At 47.9% G+C, this 23,466-nt stretch overlaps 1 protein-coding gene across 1 annotated transcript in view; it reads left to right on the top strand.

The window, feature by feature from the left end:
* Positions 1-23,242, top strand: part of PAX7 (paired box 7) — a 102,818-nt gene extending 79,576 nt beyond the window's left edge. The window contains 2 exon segments of the mRNA XM_054222665.1: positions 15,240-15,486; positions 19,342-23,242. Of these exon segments, the coding sequence (XP_054078640.1) occupies positions 15,240-15,486; positions 19,342-19,457 (363 nt within the window). The 3' untranslated portion in view covers positions 19,458-23,242.
* The last annotated feature ends 224 nt before the right edge of the window (positions 23,243-23,466 follow it).

Here is a 23,466-nt window from a genome sequence, read left to right as displayed (position 1 = left end):
GCGATGTGGGTTTGTAGAAATGCATTTTGTGCTTGGGCAAGGGTTGGAGGCACCGGCTCAGACTTATAAATCTCTGTGGATGCTACTGGTAGCAGTGTGAGATGCGTCTCCTGTGGAAACGAAGCATCTTTTTGCATCCTGATGCCAAACCATGTGTTCTCCGGTGTCCTTTTGAAATATAGACAACCTTGGTGATAAGAAGAACATAATCCCAGTGCTTGAAACAGATAGCTCCATCCCTCCTGACATTTTTAGGAGCCCACAGAGATGGAAGGATAGTCAGGCACACCATTCCCATCCCCTCAGCTTTACTCAACGCGATGGCCAGACGTGAATCCGGTAAAGCTTGTTTTCCCCTGCCAAGGGGCTAAAAGCCACGTACTTTTCCCTGACAGTCGCCAGCAGCCCCTGGCTGGGAGGGTGATATGAAAAGGGAGTGAACGCGGTGCCATAAGAAAGGGGGGAGGGCTGTGAGCAGATCTGCAGTCGCTAGTGATTGCTCTCTCTCGGCGCTGGCATAGATGAAACGGGGGGAGGGAGGGAAGAAAGGGGGGAAAACGGCAGTCGAAGAGCGAAAGGTCCCCAGCTGGCTGTTAGTGGCATCTGCACTCAGAGTACAGACTCCAGCTGAGAGCTATTTCACTATTTATTTACATGTAATTATTGCTATGAGGTGCAGATATTAACACTGTCAAGAGCAATTTGCCCTGACATTTTTCACTTGTGCTGTTCCCTGACGTTTTGGGTTTGGTGGGATTTTTTTTCTCTCTCTCTCTCTCTCTCTTCATCGCACTGCTTCGGTTTTGGCAGCGCAGGGACCAGGCTTTTTAATCCAGCGCCCTTCGCAACTCATTAAACTTTGAAATTTAATTTTGTCCGGAGAGGAGCCGGGGCGCAGGGAGCGTCTCCCACCCCCCTCTCCCCACGCTCTCGCACCCGCCACCCATCTACAGCAGTTCAAGCATTTCCACTCTAAACAAACCAAATTTACCGGTTGCCGCGTTTTCAATTGGAATGCAATCTCCAGCATTAACCTTTGCTTTCGACGCTGCATTTAAAACACACAGAAAGGTGCCCAACCGTTTATTAGGGGGAGAGTTTGAAAGTGCACGGAGAGAAAGCAAATGCAGAACAAATATTTTTTTGAACCGGTGCCCACACCAGCAGAGAAATCGCAACCCGTTTGAAACGATGGGTTAGGACCGGTGACTGCTTCCTGCTTCTTTAGGCCCCATTTTTTCCCCCTTCTCTTCACTCCGCTCCTGCCTAAACCATTTGATTTCAATAGCTGGTGACACTTTAAATTAAGACTTCCGGCCTACACTCAAGCCCTGATTTAATGAGACAGTTGTTGTATGTCATCTAATAAATACCAATTGTGCATTAGAACTTATTTGCCAAGCAGGAGCAGTGACGTGACAGGCGCAACTCACCGCAGCCTGCTATTTTTCGCAGCCAATATGGTGCTTGTAATCATTTAGCAGTTGTTTAATACACAATAGAGACCATATTCCTCCCCGGCAGAGCTCCATGATTCACACTGGTGTTTTATAAACCAGAAGGAAAAAGCTAGGCGTGGACTGAGGGCTGTGCCAGGGGGTGTATGGGTGGTGTTTATGGAAGCAGACGCTGAGTGCTTCTTCAGTGCCTGCGCATGGTGAATTTTTGGAAGGGAATAATTAATAATTCCCATTCTTCCCTTTTATCTGCAGTACCTTAGGCCCTTTTTTTCATTCTTAGGGTTGGACCAGACTTTGCTTTTCCTCTCATGACTTTTCAGGAGAAGAGATTCAGGAATCTGGTGCTTTCCCCCCTCTTTCTTTTTCTTCTGGCTTTGCTTTCTTGGAATGGGAGCAGAAAGAGAGCCAGGACCAAGGGGAGACAATCACTCCCCAGACCTGAAATATCCATCACTTTGGAGCTTTTGGATTTTTTTTTTTTTTTTTTTTTTTGTGCAGGGTCTCATGCAGTGGGAAATGCGCCTTGATTGCAGCACTTCTGTGTCATTGCAACACAAATAAATAACAATAGGAACGGCTTCGGTTATAAATCACCAAGTCCTGTCGTGTGTCTGTAACGTGCTCACCCTGCAGAGGAGAGGATAACTGAGATCACTGCGGATGAGGGGACGGGGTGCTGGGACATTTTGGAAAGAACAAAATGGTTTCATTTCATTCAGGACTCTCTGGAGAATTTATTTTTCTCTATATATAAACAAAAGGACAAAAATGTTGCAACCAGATATTTTATTTTCAAGATCTTTTTGTTACAAATTGCAGTGGTTTACTTCATTTTGATCTTTCGATCAAAAGTTTGCATTTGCACTTGTATCCGTCACCCATTTCCTTTCCATTTGCATTTATGCTGTTTAAAAGGCTTTCTTTCATCAAAATGAAAATGTTGTTTATCTTTTTCATAACATTTATTCATCACCTGTCGACCCTTTGTAAACCTTTTATAGAGGGACCTGTAATATAATGCAGAAGCTTAGCAGTATTTTCATTGCTGCGGGTTGCGTGTTTAAATGTGATCAGAGCCCAGCATGGAAACTCAACATTTACTATTCTTAGCTCTTTCTCCCCATGACTCTCTACCCCTCACCTTTTTTTTGTGCGTGGCAGTAAAACAGAGCTGATAAAACCGTTCCCACCTTTGTAAAACTTTCTTCTATCTCCCAGGGAAAGGAAGATATAAGATACACTAAACAGCATCGTATGGTGCTAATGTTTTGAAGTTCCTCTCATTTCTGTGCTTAACTTATTACAAGGCTGTCTGGAATGAGGACATCAACCTTGGCTTTGGGATGTTCGAATTCCTGCTCCCCCATAAACTGCTGCGCTGTCTCAAGTTTTAGCCTTTATTGGGCTCGTTTTTCCACTTGTAAGTTGAGAGGTGGCAGCCCTGCTCTGCCCAGTGCTGATGATAAATACATTAAAGCAGGGCACAGAAATCTTTGAAGAAAAAAGAATGGTGCAAAAATAAGACAGTTTCTGCTTTTTACGTAGGTGTGACTTTGGCGAGCGCTTGTTCTGTCCTCTCAGGGGGTGTTGTAAGGGTTGGGATGCTCAGCTCTTGCTGGAGTTCAGGGGGTCGGCTCCCTGATACAGAAAGCTCCAGCCTCCTGGGCCTTTTTGTCTGGACAGGAGGTTTTTCTCTCCACGTAATGACCAGGGGAGAATTAATCGGGTGGGGGCTTTATTACCAGTGACCCAAATGCACCCACAAAGCTCAGGCACCAGCTGGTACATACATTAACTCCACTTTTGCTTAATCTTGCAGTTTTTAAGACAGTCTCATAGTGGGGCAGGGACAGGAGGAGACAGGATTTTCCAAGGATCTCTTAGGTGCTAACACTGACACCGTGGTCTCAACCCAGGGCACGGCTTGGGGCACGTAAGACCCTGGCAGTGGTCTTGTTTTTGGGTTTCAGCCTCTCTGCTTTGCCCATGGCCCCAGGCCCGCATCCTCCGAAGCGCAGCACCCTTTCCCCAGGGTCCCCAACTTTCGGCCAAGGTCCCGATTCCTCCCTGAGCCAGGGGGTGCGAACCAAAGGGAGAAGAGCTGTGCCCAGGGCTGCTGAGCCATGCACTAAGCTCTTCCCCCAGCAGTCGTGACCGGGGATACTGGGGTGCGGCGGGAGCGGGGAGCGCGGGAGATAACCATTGATGTTGTCAATGCTGCCGGGACTTAACGTATTGTGAGATATGGCAGCTTGTTTGCACGGGTGTTAACCAGCCTCTCCTGTCCCCTTCTTGTCACTGCCCAGTCTCTGCCACAGCCAATCTGTGTCCTAATCTCCATCAATTAACAAGAAACACTTTCACCCCCTTGCTCCCCCCCCCCCCCCAATACAGACACCCACCCTGAAGCCTCGGATAAAGAGGAAAGAGCCCCCCCAGCCTCGACCCTCTCCCCCTTTACTTTCCACTAACTCAGCGCAACCAATTAGGCATCTGACACCCGTACTGGCTGACAAATTGTTTCTGTCATCTGCTTTCTGTCTTTCATTAAACGAGAGGCGGAGGGGGGAATTGAGAAGGGAGGGGGGGCTGGGAGATGTGATCTCCCATGCTTAGCGAGGCCAGATACATTAATTACAAAACGGCCATTTGCAGCATGAAAATGCATTAATTAAATTTATGCAATCATTATCTTTAAATAGTCATATCTTTAAAATAATCAGCCCTTCCTGAGTCTTCCCTCTCCTCCGCTAAGTATCTCTAATCCCTTTTCCACCATTTATCTCTGGATCAGCACTGGCTTGTATGCATTTAAACTTCTGCATGCAGGAGATGCCTTAAAAACTCTGCTCCAGTAATACAAGGGTGTGATACCGTCACTCTTGCAGCAAGGAGGACAGGCGAGGGGCACAATTCTATTCAGCAAGTTAGAGGATTTACCATTTTTTGGAGGCTTTTGATCAAGACATTTTCATAAGAGAGAGAGCTTGTAGCTCAGCCAGGAGTTGTGGGGTTAATGTATAAAGTTCTTTGCTTGCATTTGTACAGGATTGCGAGCTATGTGCTGGTTTACATACCCACTTAGTAAATGTATTGCTGTTTTCGTTTGGAAGAGGTTTAATTTTAATGAGGTAAGACCCTTCCCTTTGGCGCAGACAGAGCTTTGCCAGCAGACAGCTACCTTTCATCAGTGTATCTTTTTCGCCTTAAAAATCACTTAGTTCATGGCAGTAAATGATGCTCATAAGAAAAGCAAGGTTTTAACAATAGGCATTTCACTACTCTGATGCTCAGAATCACTTCTTGGTGGCTTCGTATTATAATTCTGAAAAATATTTTATTTTGGAGTACCTTCAGAGGTAGCCAAAATAAAATTGTGCTAGACAAATGAGAAGGGAGCGCAGCTAATGATGTGTTAACCCAGGAGCTTCTACTTTTATACTTTATTGTTCAAAGACTTGACCTGTTAGTGATGGCTACTCACATAATCATTGCAAACTTAACGAGGTTTGTGCTGCTCCTCGGCAGACCCCAGGTGCAGGAGTGCCGAAATACCCAGGGAAGAATTAATCTCATCCCTTGCTTAAGTAAGCACCTATAACACCACAGGAGAACTCCAGTCCAAATAGCTTTTAAAGAGCTGGAGGACTCCGAGAGGGATACTTATCTAAACTCAAATCCTTTAGGGCTTTCTTATCGCTTCTGGTTAAAGATTTTGTTCTGCTCTTTGTGTGTCTGCATCGTTTTTAATAAATCCTACATGGTTTTTTTTCCCTATCTGTAATGCCTAGTGGGCCAATGTCCAATTAGACGGGAGCTGGCACAGTGGTATTTGGATCCAACCCTCATGTTGTGTTGAGCTAGAGTCACGAGTTCGGGATTAAGACCAGGTAGAATTTGGGTGTGGATTTGATGGTGATTGAATCCTGACAGATTTCTCACATCTGAAGAGCAGAAATGAGCTCTGAGGTTTCAGAAATGGAAGCAGACAGTAGCTTGTCCTGCACAGGAAAGTCCCTTGGACAGTCCAAGTGTCCCCAGCCTCCTCTTCGAGAAGTGCATTATGAAAGTATAAGCTGTTTGGATCCAGCACAGCATGAACTCGGTGTAAAGATGATTACAAATAATGAATACAAAGGGCTCAGACCATGTCTGAGAACGGACGTTTCTGGAGAGAAAGGAAAAGTATTGCTATGGAGCAAAACAGGGAAAGAGGTTGTTGAGCTAGAACATCTCAGCTGTAAGTGTAATCCTTTATTGAAGCCAGTGTTTTCAGCAAGCGTCCCCACTTTCTTCTCTTTTCTCCTATTTGTTTACACTCATGCCTCCACACCAGTGGTCTCGGCACCTTGGTGGATGCAGCTCCGTCATCCCCAAGTTCAGATCCCATGAGGGTTTTGGGGTTCACATTTGGCAAAAGCAAGCAGCTCCCTGCCTTTGAAAATACCACAGTGCTCCCTAGCAGCGGAGAGAAGTCCGAAGGAACAGCACATGGCACTATGTAGGGCTGCAAAAGGCATTTCCTTGGATTCAGGAGCTGTGATTTTCCTAAGGGTGAGGGAAAAAGAGGTCCCGACTTTAAAAATTCATCCCTGTGGTAGCCTCAGGAGATCCAAACTGAGCTGAGGTGCACACAGAAAGGACTGGGGTCTGGGTTGTTCATTCATTAGGGTGAGCTGAAAGGAGAAACCAAGCCCTCCCCCCGGGGAAAGCAGGGAACGGAGAGAGCAAGCAACCAGGCAGCAGAGGAGCTGGCAATAGGAAGCGCTTCAGATTTTCCCTTTCTTCCATTCTTTTGCCAGCTCGAGTTATTAAGTGTTTGGTGCGAGCCTAGCTAGCCCTGCACTTGCCGAACTTATCAGGGTTATTTCATCTCCCCATGACCTCTCCGTATTTACGATGGGAACCCTGGAGGCATTGGCTTTGCTTAACTGGTGTATCTTACACTGCAGTTAAGCTGGACCTTAACTGATTACAGCCCTTGATTGATCAGAGAAAGAGGGAGGGGAAGAGAAAGAGGAGTCCTAGAGCAGATACGCAGGACTATCAGTGCACCAAGCAGCTTCGCCTGGGGCTGGGATATGCCACTCGGGGGATTCTTTGTAGTGTAGCTCCTTTCACATTTATAGAGGCTCCCCTTCACTCTCCAAAAAGAGAGAGACGGAGAGAGAAAAGCAGGCGGGGGGGGCATGGAGCAGACTCAAAGGATCTCAGGAAATCTTGTTTCGAAGCAGTAAGTCAGCACCCGCACTCCATTACCAGTGTCCGCGGGGGGTTGTGATAGTGAGCGAGCACAGATCAGCTAAGCTGAGAAATGGGGAAAAAAATAATAATAAAATGAGGGAGAGAAATGGAAAGGGAGGAGGGGAAGAGGAGACCTTTCCGTGAATTTTGGTTTGTTTTTGTTAGTCTCTGCCGGCATGGGGCTGCTGAAGAGAGGAATAACTGAAGTTTATAAAACAGTTTTAATTTGCCTGGGACTTAGCTGTGCTGTGTGATCTCCGTTCTTCACATCAGGCAGATGCACAGTGACAGATTTAGGGCTGGTTTAGCAGGAAGCCTTGGTGTGTGTTTGTTTATTTCTTGGTATTTTGAATCTCTCACCAAGACCCAAAAGCTTTTTGTTCCCCTCCTGCCATCAGCATGTCTGAGCTTCCCTAAGAATGGACAAATAGGTGCAGAAGAAGAGACAGAAGCCCAGCCAATTTCCTAACCTGAGTCCTTCTGCCGGTTTCGAAATCTTTAGGAATTCCAGTTTTCCGTGATTGTGCCTTTCTGCTTTCTCATCCCAGGTGACTTTGTGGGTTCCAAAATGCCACAAGCAAGATTGATGTTCCTGCAATTAATACCCTGTGTAACATTGCCCAGCGAAGCCCCGTATCTCAACAAAGGGATTTTTCCATGGAAACTTTTCTTTCCAATGTATTTACTTGGCCTTCACAGAGAAACGTATTCACGGGGAAAACAGCATCAGGGTAGAGTTTGCTTGTGGTGACTTTTGTTAATGGGGTCTACTGCCTGGAAATAAGGAGGATGAGGTGGCTCAGGTTGCCGACCAGCACATTTGGGAAGCATTGGCCTTCTTTTGGTTAGTCTATATAAAATGTCTTAGCAATTCCAATTTAATTGGGGAAAACACCTCACGCTTAGGTAGGACAAGGTGAATAATGATGTCAACAGTTAGTCAGTAAAGCACAAAGTGCCCATTTTCAGAGGGGAGATACTCAGCAGTGCATGAAAATCAGACCCCTTTGACAGTTTCAAGATGGCAAGGCACTAGTTAGCCTTTTGGCTTGAGTGTCTCCTGTTTCTGGAAAGGGTGAGCCCATGTCTCTTGATTTTGCTCGTTAGTGAAACTGATGCTCGTAGAACTGGGACCCCCCTTTACCTTAAGCAGCCCGCACTAGCCTGGCATGTCTTTTTGTTTCCGCTCTGGTTATCCAGACTACTAAAAACTTTGCCATCTGCTTTTACCTAAGTGATAGTAGAGTTTGGTGCCCTAATTCCAGGGATAGTGGCTCACGTTTCTAGATCAAGCAGTTTTTAATGTAATTCACAGTGATGCCTCTGCCCTTCCCCTCCAAATTACACTTTTACCCCAGGATTCCTCATAGCCCTTATTGGATGTATAACCCCGTGGGGCTTCTGATTTCCTTACGGTATTTCCATTGCAAGAAGAACCCACTGCTCTTTCCCACACCATCCAGACTTAAGCAAATTCTCTTCCCCTTATAGCTAAGACCTTCCCATTCTTTTGTATAGCTTAGAAACTTTTCTTTAGACCTTCTCCATAATTTGTACATCTCTACAGAAGCAGGGTGCCCAAAACAAGATGCAGTGCTCCAGGTGGAACCTCACCATAGCCTTGAACAATCAGGTAATAACTTCCCATCGCCTTTTTTTTCTAATCCTCCCCTTGTGCAGCCTGCATTGGTCTGCTTTGCTGCAGCTCACCATCACATCCCCAGCTCCATCTCATCCCCAGCATCTCCCCAAGCCCTCTCCATCATGAGTGTGTGGCAGTTCTTCATCCGTCAAGTGAACAGGGTCATTTTAGGACACAAACGCTCATCCCCATTTCACCCGCTGTGTCCTAGACCACTCCCCTATGGCGCTAAAACATCCTTCAGATGTTTTAAGTCACTGAAAGGCATTGATGATATTTCTGGGTTTATTGTTCACTGCCAAACTGTACCACTTTCCAAGCACAGGCCCACAGTAACCATTTCTGATGACTTTGAAGGGATCTGGTATGATCTGTCCCATACACGCCAGAAAGGGTTCAGGCACATTGTGTTCTGTTCCTGGCTCTGCTTCAGACACACTTTGCGTGGCCTTGGGAAAGGCATTTTGCTGGCCTCCATATATTTTCCAATGGAGTGGGGAAGGTTATGAAAATGAGACATTACTGCTATACAGCAGCAGCCACCTCAGCCCCGGAGTCCTTCTGTAGAAGGAAGGACTTGTGAGGTTGTGTTAGCTCATATTCATAACACTGCTCTCTGTAGCACTAGGAACATGCTGATGGATGGATTATAAATACCTGGCTAGATGAGGTAAAGCTGGGGCAGTGGAGCATCAGGTTTCTTAAACTTTAACTCACAACAAAATAAAAGAGAGAGTTAAATCACCTGCTCCTTTATGCCAGTGTGAATCAGGACTGTGCTTGAAGTCAGTGAAGTTACCCTTAGAGGAGGCTAATGTGAAGTTTGCTCCCTGGGCTCCAAAATTTAGTTGGAAGTAGCGTTAGATGGAAGGGACTGCAGTTACCCGGATCAGACATTTTCTAGGTTCACGAAGTGTGAAGCACTCTCTGGATCCTTGGCTTGATTGCAAAATCATATTTAATGGGTGTACTTACTGGATTGGTTTGACATATTGGGATACAACTCAGCCGGGTCTGGTGATTTAGAAAATATTCAAAATTAATTGCTTGGGTTTGTGAGTGCAGTGTTAGTGATTGCTACATAAGTCATTTTAGTCCTACCTAGGGGCATATTTGCATATATTTATCCTCCTTTCAAGTGAAGATCTTTGGGGAAACTGTATTTATCTCCTCCCAACTCTTTCTTCGGCTTTCAGTAGTCCTACAGTCACCTCTTCATTTTGTTTCCATTTAATGTATGTATAGAATAATCGACTCTTCCCACCACCTGAAAATGAATCCACAGAGATCAAAAACATTAATATGAGGAAGGGTTGCCTTCTGCAGGCGAGAAGGAAAAGATAGCTGAACAGGCTGCAAAATAAAGATGGAAAAGATTAACTGGGTCCCCACCAACTAGCCCAGAACAGTCTTGGAGGACAGAGCATGACCCTACCAGAGCAGAAGCTGAATCAACCACAAATGGCAGAGAGACCAAGCTCTCGTGGAGGAACTCGGAGCGATTCGTTAGCTTGGTCCCTGTCGTTAGTAAATCCCTAAGATCCAGCATGTTTCCCAGCACGGCCATCAGAGCCCTGGCAGACTTTCCATTCCCTCAGAAGTGGTGTAAATATTGCCACAACAGAAGCTGAAACAAAGAGAGATTTCAACCTACAAACACTCTTCACAACAGAGAAATTTTGTGCTTTTTGCCTGATGTAACTGATCACATTTCCAGCCTTTCCCAAAGAGAGAGGATTTCTACCCATTCCTAGGAAAGCAGTACCACAACCTCAGAAGTACTACCTGCTGCCAGGAGAACCTTCCTCTGGTTTTCCCTTTTTGGTTTCTGCCCTCTATCCAGTCTGCATTCCTTTGGGACCACCTGACAGCTTCTCTGGAGTTAACACCCTTCAGCTAGTTGCAGATCATTACGTCTTCCCTTTATTCAGAACTTAGCCAGGCTCAGCAGTTTCTAAATGCAGCGTTTTTCTAAGGCAGCCTCTGATTTTGGACGCTTTGCGCTGTGTCAAATCGAGTGTCCAGAAATGGAGACACCACAGAATGAGGGGTCACTCTGGAAAATGCTCTCCACAGGCTCCTGCCTCCCCATCGTTTTGTTTGCCAGGGTTTGGTCTCCTTTCAACACCTCTGTGTCCTCCTGGTCATGGGGCAGTGTAGCATCACTGAGCGTAGATAGAAAGCCTGCCGTGTCCGGGGCCTGATGTCTCTATCGGCTGGGTATCTTAGCAAGCCTAAAGCAAGCTGGTAATGCAGGGCAGGAGGTGTAGGGACTCGGAGGATGTATCTATAGCCTTTTCAGCATGGCTTGGGCTGCCCTGGTATTTCCCGTGGAGGTCTTGACTGCAGCAACCAACTAGGTGCATCAGCCAGGTCTGCGGGGGCAAGGTTTCATCATGGAACTTATCTGCTGCCTTCCCTCCATCTCCCTGATGCCTTCACACCCTTCTCTATCTAAGCGGTATCTCTCCCTATCACTTGTCTGCCCCTTGAGCCCCTCCTGCCCCCCCCCAACACACCCAACTGTCCCCCCCCAACCCCCAAACCTAAAATCTGAAGGCCTGATTGCACAGATTGAAGGCCCTAATTGCACTTCCCTTTCCAAAGCCGCATTCGTTTATCATAAAGGGTGCACATTTCCCCTGCTACAGTTTCCACGGCCAGAGGCCCTGAGGGCCAGCTCAGAAATGGAGGGAATTAATTACATTTTTTTAACTCCCCTTCTTTTAAAGTATGGGAGAGAGTGATGAAACGTCCCGGGGGGGGGAGGGGGGGGGGGGGGGGGGCGGGGGGGGGGAACAGAGGGGAGCTGCAGAGATGAGGGTGGGGAGGGAGGCAGCAGCAGGAGGCGAGGCGGGGGGGCTGGCTCTTTCATCCAGGAGGGTCTTTGTGCATTAACCTTGGTCTCCCCAACACACCAAGACCCCTACCCCCTCTCCCCCATGACAAATGACCTCCGGAAAGGGGAGAAACAAGGCCGAAGGCTCCCAGCACCATGGCTGTTATTGACTTACCCTGAAGTGCAAGCCCACGCCACGCCTGTGACTGATTTGGGACAGCAAAGGGAAAGGAGATGGAGAAGGGGAGAGAGCCAAGTGATGAGAGGGAGGGGAAAGGGAAGGCTGTCAGTCACTGTGATGGACAGGTAGCAGATTTCCCTCCAGATAAAACCTTACAGATGTGAAGTGGGTATTGATTTTTAGTTAGTGATGATAATGCACCAAGAAGTAATAAATTATAGGAAAGCAAGGTCAAAAAGAAAAGGTAAAAGGACTTTGCATTCTTGAGGAGGGGATTTCTCCAGATGCCCCACACTTTCCTAAGTTCAAAAGTTGCCCGGAAAATGAGTTTATCCAGCTGAAACAAGAAGTCAGATAACATGGGCCTGCTGAGGCTGGAGGGCTCTTGCAGGGTTATCCGTGCAGGGTGGCTGTCTAGCGAAGAGGGAATAGAAGTCTCCGGTTCATTCTTTTTATTCCTAACACCTTTGTCTTCAGGGGTGGGGAAGATCGGATGCTGTCCTCTGACAAACCTGTGCAGACACAGTCTCAGGGGAGCTCAGCCCCAGATTGCTCGCAGCGTGCCTGGAAAAGGCAGATGCTTCCCACGGTCAGCGTTGCTGTAGAGGAAACGGAGATCTTTGGGGCTCCTGGCTCAGTTGAGCCCCACAGCCTCTACCAGGGTTCCTCTGCAGCACTCGGCCACCCTACCTCCATGGGAGCATCCAGCAGGGATGTCCATCTTGTAGCCACCTTCCAGCATCTCCCCTCTCCCACCTCCGTACAGTTCCCTGTCCATTATCCACCCTGGCATCGTCATGATGAAATATTGGCATCCTTATCTTTCACCACGGATTTCCAAAGGGAAATTCAGCCCATTTTTTTCAGAAAGGGGTCTTAGGATGGGTTGAATTGTCCTTCAGAAGTGTCAGTCTCTCTGTAGAGGGATTCTAGAGGATTAGCAGAGACTAGAAACTTAACTTCACGTGGCTAAGGTTAGTTGAGTTGAGTCCTAGCTTAAGTGACTTGCACAAGCCCTTGTGAGTCAGTAGCAGAGCTGGGATTAGGAATCAGTCCTGATTCTGACTGATTAAAGCCAATTACTGTCTTTAGTAGGATTTGTGCAAGTGTCTTCTCCGGTCTCAGCTCCTCTGAATTTGAAGAGTGTGAATCTGGGTTTCATTTACCGACGTTGCTTTACATCCCCTTTTCTTTTTAAAAGAGCCTTAGCGGAAGTGTTAATATGACTTCTGCTTGCTTTAAGAGCCTTTTATTTTCTTTGAGTAATATAAAGCAGCTGACTCTTTTGGGGAGATGGCCAGGAGGGAGAGCACTAGAAAACCCTCTGGTCTGTGAGTGGTTCCAGTTGCCCTGCATTTTATAGCCCACGATTTCTTCCCTGCACCTGCGGGGCTTGGCGGTGCGGGCAGCACCTCTGTGCTCAGACCTGGACGGCTCAGGGAGAGGCCAAACGCTCACGTTTTGTGCTTAACCCAGCTGGAGCTTTCCACAAATAACTCATAATTCATATGGCTGTGTTCTCACGCATGCAGGAAGGATGTTTATTGTTTTAAACATCTGATTTCTGCTCATGAATGAAAGCCAGTAATGGCTCGTGGCTGCTGTATACGCAAGCATCCTGGATATCCGTCAGGGCAGAGAGGTGCAGGGTGTCACACCGACAGTGAAGGCGATGCTGAAGCTATGAGGTCCGCCTGCAGCCGGCGGCATCGAGGGGCAGAGGAGGAGGATTCGTAGCTGAGCCAGATCAAAGTTCGCGACCCAGCTTTAGTGGAAGGTTACAAATAACTTTGCAGCTGGAAAACCCACCTTTAGGCTGCACTCCCATGATTTCCCCGCTGCATAAGCCTTGAGGCAGAGAGGTTTACGTTACATCCACATGGAAAAGCATGACAGCCCTGTTCTCATATTAATCCACTCTGTTTTGCATATTTAAATGCAATTTCCTTTCTTCTTTCTTTCTTTGGGCTGTCACGGGGCAGGGAGTTCCGTGGGCACATTTTGCACAGCGTTATGGCTAAACAACTTCATTTAGATACCTCGAGGCTTAATCACTGTGATTAAGAAGCAGTGCCCGGAGGGTCTGGAGAGCTGGAGGTAATTTAGGCTCTGTCTGGAGCGCCGTCTGCCCCGCAGTGTAGAGACAGATAAACTAGGTTTAACTTTTGGGGACCAGTAGCAAACTCCAAGCTCAGTGCAGGCTGAAAACCCCAAAGGAGGAGAGTGTGAATGAACCCTGTCTGAGCTCTGTGCTGCTGCCACTATGCTGCTTTTCCTTAGCTTGTTCCTGTGTCGCTGTACCGCACTGCAGACAAACCCAGTGGCTGGGGTTAGATTGGTTTTCCAGGCTTTTTAACTAACCCCCTCCCCAGTACCTCCCCACCGCCTCCCCCTCCGCGAGTGTCCAGCCACCCCTGCTCCCAAATTTCTCTCCCAGACAAATGCCCGGGAAGGATCTCAGGCTGGCTGTGTCGGGAGGTGGCATCACATCAAGAGAAAGCGTCTTAGCGGGACTCCTGAGTCCTTCCGGGGGGAGGAGAAGCTTTAGAAAGCAAAGGCCAGCGCGTAGCTGGTCATTCAGCCTAAGCCCCCACTCCGGCAGGAAGGTGAGGGAGGAGGGGATGGGGAAGGTGTCGGGGTGAGCAGGAAGGGGAGACGCCGCTCTATACAACCCCTCTTGTGTCCTTCCAGAGAATGTATCCTCCGCACAATAGCTCACCAGGCCGCTGGTGGGGGATAAAGGGCTCATTTTACCACTTGCCAGGCTCCAAATATTTCCAATTTGCCACTTTAATTGATGTCAATAAGGTTATGCTAAATTCGGAGATTTTCAGCCGCTCGGCATCTGAGCGCTGGCCTGGCCCCCCGAGGTGACTGGCTGTCCCCTCTCCCCCCGCCTTCCCCCAGCCTGCGGCGGCTGCGGGGATCAACAGAGAGGCATCGGGAGTTCCCTTCCTTCCCTCGCCGCGGCCCCGCTTCTGCAAACTCTTTACACTCTTAACTTGGCAGCCCCCGGGGTAATTTTGCTGATTGCAGAAGGCAATTGCATTAAAGCGCTAGCAGGATCAGGGTCCTTGTGTGAAGGCCTGTAGGCAGCGGCTTACCCCAAACTCACCCACAGGAACAAATCTGGCATTTTTGCTGCAAAAGAAGAAAAAAAAAAAAAGTTCATCTGTTTCAGGTCTCAAAGCAGGAGGATCGCTTGTGTGCAAATGTAATTACATTTTCAAACCAAGCACTACACTGAAATGAGCTGGACCAGGACCTGTTATCCTTTAACATTTAAGGGTAAAGAAAACTTTGACATTTCAGTCCCTAAAGCTGAATCTGCATCAAAGCCAGAAAGGGTTTGCATCTGGTTTGGTTGGGAACCTTTGCAAACCAAGCCCCACTCGGACTTCCAAAGAAAGGGGCTGTCTTTAGCGTCCCTGTTTTATGTGTCTCCTCTTCTGTGAGGGCTTTGCGTGGGAAGGGAGGGGGTGCTAGTTCATGGCAGTGCGTGTTGAGCGGGTTTGTCCCAAGTTTATTCCTTTCTCCAGTGTTCGTTCTGAACAGCACAGCTAACGCTGTTGGCAGGTCAGCAAAGAAAGACCAAAGATTGAGTGTGCTGTGAAGGAACTTTTCAGTTATCCCTAACAAGGTCTTTCAAATAAAGCGTTAGAGACAGAGGAGCCAACTATGGGGTCTGTCTGTTGTTATTTGGTGGAAGCAGGCCTTCATTCTCCAACCTGGCCAAACCTGTATTGATATTGTATATTATACAGATAGAGCACCATTATATGTCGACTGCTTCTCCCTGGTATGCATGAAGGCAGCTGCATACGTTCCCTTTTTCCTCCAGACATTGACGTGTTGTCTCCTGTGTTTCTCCAGGTGATGAGCATCCTGAGCAACCCCAGCGGGGTTCCTCCGCAACCCCAGGCTGACTTCTCCATCTCTCCCCTTCACGGTGGCTTGGACACCACCAACTCCATCTCTGCCAGCTGCAGCCAGCGGAGCGACTCCATCAAGTCCGTGGACAGCCTTCCGACTTCCCAGTCCTACTGTCCTCCCACCTACAGCACCACCAGTTACAGTGTGGACCCAGTGGCTGGCTACCAATATGGACAGTATGGACAAAGTAAGTGCACTGATTGTATTCCCCTGCATAGGGAACAGGAGAAGAGAGGGAGGGAATGTAAGAAGGTATGGATATTGTATTGGAAGGGATTCCCATGGAAATCTGTCCATCTAGAGAGAAAAAGGGAATCTATTCACCAGTCACCAGGCTCCACACAGCCTCCCCAGCACCCTTGCAGTCCAATTCAGAAGTCCCAATTGAAATATTTGAGGTAGAACATTTCTATTAGAAAAGGACAACTTCCAGACCTCTCTCCTTCCCCATCTCCAATTCTTGCTTCGCCAAAAGCCCTACAACATGTTCACCCTGCTCAGCCAAAGGGAAGCTGGGATTTTAATGCCATCCTTTAGTGATGCAGAGCTATATGTGTCGCTTCCTCCGGAGGTTTGTAGCAAAACTCCAGAGGTTTTGCTACAAAATATGTTAAGCCAATGCGTGTCAACTGGGTTGTGGTTCTGCAAAAGCTGAAGTGAGACTGGGATTGTAATCCGGAACCCAAACCTCAGACCAGAAAGGCAGAGGGACCCTGGGAGGGTCTGCTTCTCCTCCAGAATGCTTGGGTCACAAAAACACCAGCAAGCCTGGCAAAGGGCTCACCTGCCGGTGTTAAACTAATAATAAGTGTGGTGTTGTGAGAGAGTGATCCGTGGAGGGTTAAAGGTGCATCCTCTTCCTCCGGGAGCGCTCCTGCTTGCCCATAGCTTGTCCTCAGTGACCTTTCCTTCCATTTGGCTGTGGCTTTTTATTCCCCTCTCCGTCACAGCCCTTTAATGTCTTTAACTTCTACAGCTAAATGAGAACCGGCTGTGGCGGCAGACGGGATCAATAGCAGCTTCCCCCCACCCCTCCTTTTTTTGTTTTTCGGGAGTTTGATCTGTGACCCCTTGACCTTCCCCTCGCTTCTGGATGTGAGGCTGGACACACGTGCTATTGATAAAAATCTTAAACAAATTCCAATACCATGTATTTCCAATAAAGATTCCCTTGGGCAAGACGTTAGTCACACCCATGTGTGTAAAAAATAAAATAAGGAGGACGAGCTACGTTTTCTGAGAGAGAGAGACCAGCAAAGGAGGAGAGAGAAAGAAGGGTTTGTCTTGGTTTGCTGCAGGAATTTTTACTTGGGCCTCTCCTTATGCTGATGAAAAACTGCTCGCACAGCCCTATTTATATTATTTGCCCCCCTTTCCTGATTTCTGTCACACGGCTCCCTCTTTTCTGCTAGCTACCCATTAAATTTACAAGTCCAGTTTAGAGCCCGCTGGGTTTGGTTCGGAACAGGGATGTTTTCCTGTTGGTAGTCATGAGAGTCTGGGCTGCCAACAGACCTGTGCCCAGCAGCAAGTCTTGCCTGGTCGACAGAGTTAGTCCAGACGTGCCCTATACCCACAGACACGCAGGTCGCTAGTCATGAAGGCGTTCTTCCTGCTGGGGCAAGGAAGGTAGGTGAGAAACCATCACGCACCATCCACAGTGCCACTGCTTCCCAGTGCTGGGACCTGGAGTCACACCCAGTGTGACGGCAACTCGTACAGCAACGCCAGTGCCATGCTGCGTGGCAGACGCAGCACAAACCAGCTGTAGCTGTTCTACAGTGGGATCTAAGTGAAGCAGCAAATTCTGCATGTCTGCACATATGTCTATAGATATTTGTATTTACAGCTCTGTGCAGGCAATATATAAGTCCACTTGTCACCGTTCCACTATAAACCTTTCTTATAATCAGCCCCATTTATAATAATATCTATGCGAGGGAACAGTTTTCGTTGGTAATTAGTCCTGTTAGAGCAATCACTTACATGAAGTTGACCTTGGTATGACAACATTTTTTCTTGTCTTTCTCGGTGCATGTTGTACTTAGCAGATACTTCTAATTCCTCCTGCTTTTTAATTCTTCACTGCTCTTTTCAAATGCTGCTTAGGTGCTGATGGGTGTGAGGTGACCTCCATGAGATCATTATTTATTGATATTTAGTTCAAATCATATGTTTCTTCCTTCTATGATGCAGCAAAAAAGCATCAAAACTCTTTTTAGTGAGCACTGATATAATAAAGATGGGGGGGTTGCTATGGTGGGAGCAGGCTCTGTATAACAGGGGACACAACCAGGGCTTGTAAATCAGAGCTCTGTAGCTTTGATAGGCTTTGGACCCCGCCTGCTGAGAATCTCTCTCTCCCCACTTCTCTCCTTCCTATTTTAGAAACGCAAAACCAGACACGCTTTCTCTCTCACATAAGCAAATAAACACCTAGGGTACTTTCGGTAAGTTTCTGGTTTTTATTTTGGCTTCTACTGTATTAAACCAACAAACCACGTCTTTGACTTCTGGCTTGGAGTACCCTGGTGCCTTTGAACTCTTCCCACAGGCACAAAAAGCAATATTGGGAGTTTAGCATGTTTTTTTCAGAAGGATGGGATTGCCATCAAATTTGCATCCATCTGAATTCAGCCAGAGCAGAGGTGACAACAGGCACAGAGGCACAACCACACGCACGCACACACACAGCGTGTCCAAGGAGTGAATTCGCTCTTTACCTACAGCCTCTCAAAGACATTATTTAACGTTGTTACCCGAAATACCAGGGGACCAAGCTGATAAGGTCTGGACGAGAGCCATAGCTTGGGGTCTAACCCTATGTACACCCCACCTGAAGCTAGAGGCACCATAACACAACGTTCCAGAGTCGAGCTACCCCAGGATCCCCGTCCCCAGGAGTGCCAGCTCCACTTGCTTATCTGGGCTCCTTTCAGACTGTGCCGCCTGCAGAAGCCGTGCTCCCCCATAGGGCTCGCTTCGGCCCCGGATAACTCACCCCGTGCCGAGCCTGCTCACTTCCAGCGCGCCAGCCTGCCAGCGCTTGCACAGCCTGTGCTGTCCCAGCCGGTGAGGAGCAGAGATGCCAGATTAATGTGGTCCTTGCGGTTCCCAAAGGCCGGAGCTGTGTTAATGATGCCGGTGATGGAACGCAGAAGCGTGAAAGGAATTCTAATAGATATGACAAGTCTAATAAGAATTTGTGTCTGGAAGGGACCTCCTTTGGGGCAGGCGTCTGACAAGACGTTGATGGCTGAAATTTGTTTACTCATTGGCACCGATTGTACATCTCCTGCCAGCTCCTTATTAATCTAATTTGAGACATTAAAGCTAGTGAAAGGGAGAGACTTTGACTGAAGCTCAGCTAATGAGCAATGTCACCATCCTGCCCCGGTCCTCTTCCCCCTCAGACCATGGGGCAGTCGGGCGAGCTGGGACACAGGTTCACACATCGCCTCAGGAGTTGTGGCTGCGTTTCTCACCCAGATGGAGATAAGCAAAGCGGTTTCCCTTAGGAAGGGTGGATGAAGGCAGGCAGCAGAGCTCGCAGACATGAGTCAGCACGCAGCGGATGAGTCAGATTCAAGCCCTGTCCAGACATGGTGAGCTTCCACTGAAATCTCTGGAACCATTTACACCAGCATCACGAAGTGCAGGAGTTGGCTTTGCCACCGTGAGACGATACGGAGAGGTGAAGCTGGAAGGCTTGTCCCGCTGGGTTTCTGCTCAGGCTTCTCTTCAGGCAGCTCCCCTGGAAACGCTGTTTTCCACGGCAGAAGTAGAATTTTAGCTCTTTTCAGTTGGTCCACGGAGACCCACCTAGGTGTTTCTGGCAGGGCCGTCATCTGTTTGCAGTCTTTCCTAGGGGTGCAGCAGGACCCTCGTGTCTGTGACAAACACTGCATTGCGCCTCTCTTTGTAAGAATCCATCTGCGACATCTGTTGGTTACATACCCTTTGATGCTGAAAGCCTCATTTCCACTAAATGCTAATGTTGTGTTGTTTTCTCACCCTCCTTTTTTTCCCCCCTCCCCTTCAGCCGCTGTTGATTATTTGGCCAAGAACGTGAGTCTGTCTACACAGCGTAGGATGAAGCTGGGAGAACATTCAGCCGTTCTGGGCCTCCTACCAGTAGAGACAGGCCAAGCTTACTGAAGAGTCCGACTGTGCCAACAACCCACTCCAGCAACTTGGTACCACTGGAGAAAACACCACCAGCCTTCCAGGGATCTACCTGTACCCGGACCCTACTCCTTCCCAATTCCCTTCCACCCTGCACCAACTTGAGCTGTGAAGGAGACGGGAAAGAGGGGGAGGGCTCTCCAAGTATCCAGCTCTTCCCAGAGCACTCTTCTCAGAGGCAAGCCTGGCCTCTGTGACCTGACTCCTCCTGTGGCCAGAGACAACGGGTTGGGTACATTTATTAACCCCGAGTTCATGCCCTCCCTCTAACCTACCTGGCCATGGCATTTTGCCCACACTTGAGGACTTTCCATTGATCTAGGTAGTTGGCATAGTCAAAGCCAAATTGATCTTTTTTTCTTTGTAAAAAAAAAGGAATGTTTCATTTTGTTTCCTTTTCTTTCCATTGCTGTAAATTTGGTGAATGTTGTATAGGAAGGAATAACCAAGCTGATCGTTAAGGATGATATAATTCGGGACCACAGAAGACCTATGGACCAAATATAAGAACTTGTTTTAAAAAAAAAAAAACAACAAACAAACCACAAAGACAAACAAAACCAGAAAAACGTGTATTAAAGTGACAGCAAATTTCCCCACCCCGCTCTACCTTTCCGTTCTCACCGATGGCTTCCCAAAGCAGGGCCGAAGCAGGCCAGATTGCTGCTAAGCAGGGGCAGGATGTAAGTCTGTCCAGCCTGGGACCTTTGGAAAGTGTAAATGTAAATTGCTGCATGAGGACTGGAGGTTATGGGCACAGGCACGAGCAACATTTACTTTTCCTCTTAGGGACCAATTTAGACCTGATTATCACTGAAAAGTCATGGGCATCAGATAGCAGCAGGAGATGCGATAGCGAACGCTGGCCTTGCCCACACAGAGGAAGGGCATCAGCTACACCCGATGGCCTCGGAGCTTTTGCCCATCCAGTTGAGAAGGGCGAGGACTGTCAGTGACCTTTCTCTCGCCCAGCGGGGGAGAAGCTGGCCATGAGAGCAAAGACAAGAGAGGGAAGAGTCAGAGGTGCTCGTTAGCTGCCTGCTTGGAGGAGTTAGTTTGCAAAGCCAGGTTCTTCTACAAGCAAAGGACCACCTGAAAGAACATGGTGCTTGTTCTGAAGGTGCTTTCCTGCAGCTGCGTCTCACTGAGGGATGGATGTGGCCGTGGAGTCAGAGGGGAGATGACCTGAAGACTCTTTCTAACAGCAGCTAGGAAGGAAAGGTGCTCTCAGCTGCAGCGTTGCACCTCTTTGTACTGCAGGAAAAGATTTACCCTACCAATGGCTTTCTTTATCCTCTAGCTGCCAGGAGAAATGCTTGCCCTTGTCCATCCTCCCGGCTCGTCCCTCACTCCTCTCATTTTGTGTCCTATTCTGTGTAACTCAATCTCTCAGTCACTTCCCTCTGCTTTTCATTTTGGTGGTGGAGCCTTTCTCTCTCTTAAGCCAGATCTCGTTCTCCGGATTTATCACCCCACTTTTCTGTAGCAGCCAGTGCTCTCGCTTTTGAATCGGCTCACGATTCTGCTCATCGCACTGCTCAGATAAAGGCAGCTGACAATAAGGGGTTATTGCTAAGTCATGACCCACATGGTTTTTTAAATAGCTTCCGTTTTGCAGGTGGTGATGATCCTTGATGATTTTTATGCAGATGTCTAATATTATAGACTTTTTTCCCCTCACCTTCCTGTGTTGAGAGGGCTCACTTCACGAACGCGCTGAAATTTGACCTGGAGAGGACAAGGAAGGCTGCCCCTGAGATAATTGCCCTGATGCACAGAATCTGTGCCAGCCAGTAGCCGATGTGTAAAGTCCAATGGCAACAGGCAGTACTTAAAGTAATCTACAGACCATTAGGGTTTATAATTCACTATTTTATATGTCTGCTTTAGGATAGTGACTGTCTGCTTTTATCCATTGGCGATAATGGGGGACCACATGGTCAGATGAGTTCTGGTCTAGCATATGCTCCTAGGTTGTTAAAGGAGACACTTCTCTTGTGCTCTCTGCTATTGCTGCTGCTTCTTCCATTCTTCTCAGACAATCTGATCTTGTTTTTGCAGCTGAAACAACATTTTCCTGGGGAACTGTCCCCTGCCTTGCCCCGACACCATTTATCATGAACCACCAAGCCGCTTTCTCTTGAGCCATGTGGGCAAGTACCCGTTCTGACCAAAGCAGAGTTTTGCTCCTTATGTTGCTCAGCATCCTATGGGAGCCACATATGGCTTTCATCAGCTTTTTACGGCTGTGACAGAGCCTGCTCTACATTCCTAAAACCATATTAATACAGCAGCTTGGCTACTCTGCCTCTCACACGCTCGCATGCATGTTTCTGTGCAGAAGCTCTGTGCCGGGTGACATCTGCATCCAGCGGCTGCATTGCTGTCATTTATGCTCCAGAGACCCCAATTCCGCCTCTGCTTGTCCGGCTGTATTACACGTAAAGCTTCCCTCTAGTTGCGAAAGACTTTCCTTGGATCACAAAGCTTTTGAAACACTTGAAGTTTGCATTCTTCGCATCCTTTCTCAGGGCACCTACAGCTGGATGTATAGGTGAGGCCAAAGGTACCAGTTTCCTTGAGGTGACCAGTTGCGTTATGTGAAGCACTCTCCCTGCTTTGCGCCAGTTTGAGATCTTGGAAGGCAGCAAAAGACGCTGGTTTATGTTGTTTACGCTTTAGAGCTGATCTAAGGAAGAAATCCCTTTGGAATTCCAGTCTGGCTTAAGTGTCATTCCCAAGAACAGTAGCCTCCAGGCACACCTGAACTGAGGGGCTGAGGGTGAGAGCAAGGGTGTCTCTGTGAGAGACCCCAGCGTAGGGATTAATGACTGAAGCACCTGTTTGAAATTGCTCCTGTGTCTCAGTATCATTCTGAGCCGACTGCTAGAGCAAGAGAGCACATGATTTTCTTGCCTGCCACGTTCAGTAGTATTTAAGAGGCCAAATGCCAATAATCACCGAATCTGGGAGCACCTTCCAATATCCGTCCTCCTTGCCACGGGAAGATGGAGTTTGTAGACGGTGATTGTTGGCCCTGTATCTGCCCCAGGCAGTTGCAGTCCCTTGTTCTTTAATACTGAAATTTCTGACCAAATGCGTTCCTAGCTGCCTGCTAAAGTAGAAGGGAAGTTTCAGTTTGTCACGAGAATTGCTCGTCCGCTGCTCCTGCTCACAAAGACCTATCAGCTCTCTTCTCCCCGCCGTTATCTCCTCTCCCGTGTGTGCGTACGCGCCTCCTGAGCATCCCTCAACAGCGGACGCTTGGTCCTCGCCACGAGCGTGTTGTCGAGGAGGACTTCAGGACCCCGAAAGTAAAAAGTATTAAAAAGAGGGAGCACTGTAGAAACCTATTTGCCAATTACCTTCACCAGAAAGTCCGTGAACACCCGGGCACTGCTGTAAATAGAGTTCTTAGAGGAATATGAAAAACGCCCCATGCTAGCGCAAATAGCTATTCTCTGACCTTTCCCTCGTGGTCGCACTTTGTACATTAGTTGAAAATTTGGTCATGTGCTGTATGTTTATAGAAAGTTGACATTTTTTTTATACTAAAAACACAGTGAGTGCCGTGCTAGTTAAAAAAAAAAAAAAAAAAAAGGGGGAGGGGGGATGAACTGTAGAAATTTGCCTATCGTGTGTTTTCAAAATACATTCCAGAATCTTTGGGGTGGGATGGGTTTGATTTGGGGATTTTTTTTGGTTTCTTTGTTTTGTTTTAAGGTACGTTCATGTATGAAAGTCAAAGCATTTTTTGGTTTGGTTTGGTTTATGGATCGCCAACCTCAGTTCTGCTGAAAAGAGACAAACTCAGGGGGTGGGGGGGGGGATGGGGAAGGGGGGAGAGAACAGAGGGAGGTGCCTGGAAGGCGAAACGAAACCGAGCATGGAAGAGTAGCAATCGGCAGCAGACAAGCGTTGGACAGCAGGACCCTGAAGAACGTGCAGTCGCAGTTGCTCGAAGCAGGACCAAATGGGGACT

The sequence above is a fragment of the Rissa tridactyla genome, chromosome 16 (assembly GCF_028500815.1).
Source record: "Rissa tridactyla isolate bRisTri1 chromosome 16, bRisTri1.patW.cur.20221130, whole genome shotgun sequence".
Classification (NCBI taxonomy): Eukaryota; Metazoa; Chordata; class Aves; order Charadriiformes; family Laridae; genus Rissa; species Rissa tridactyla.
Note: the sequence above shows the minus strand (reverse complement) of the source record. Positions and strands in the feature narration are given on the sequence as shown.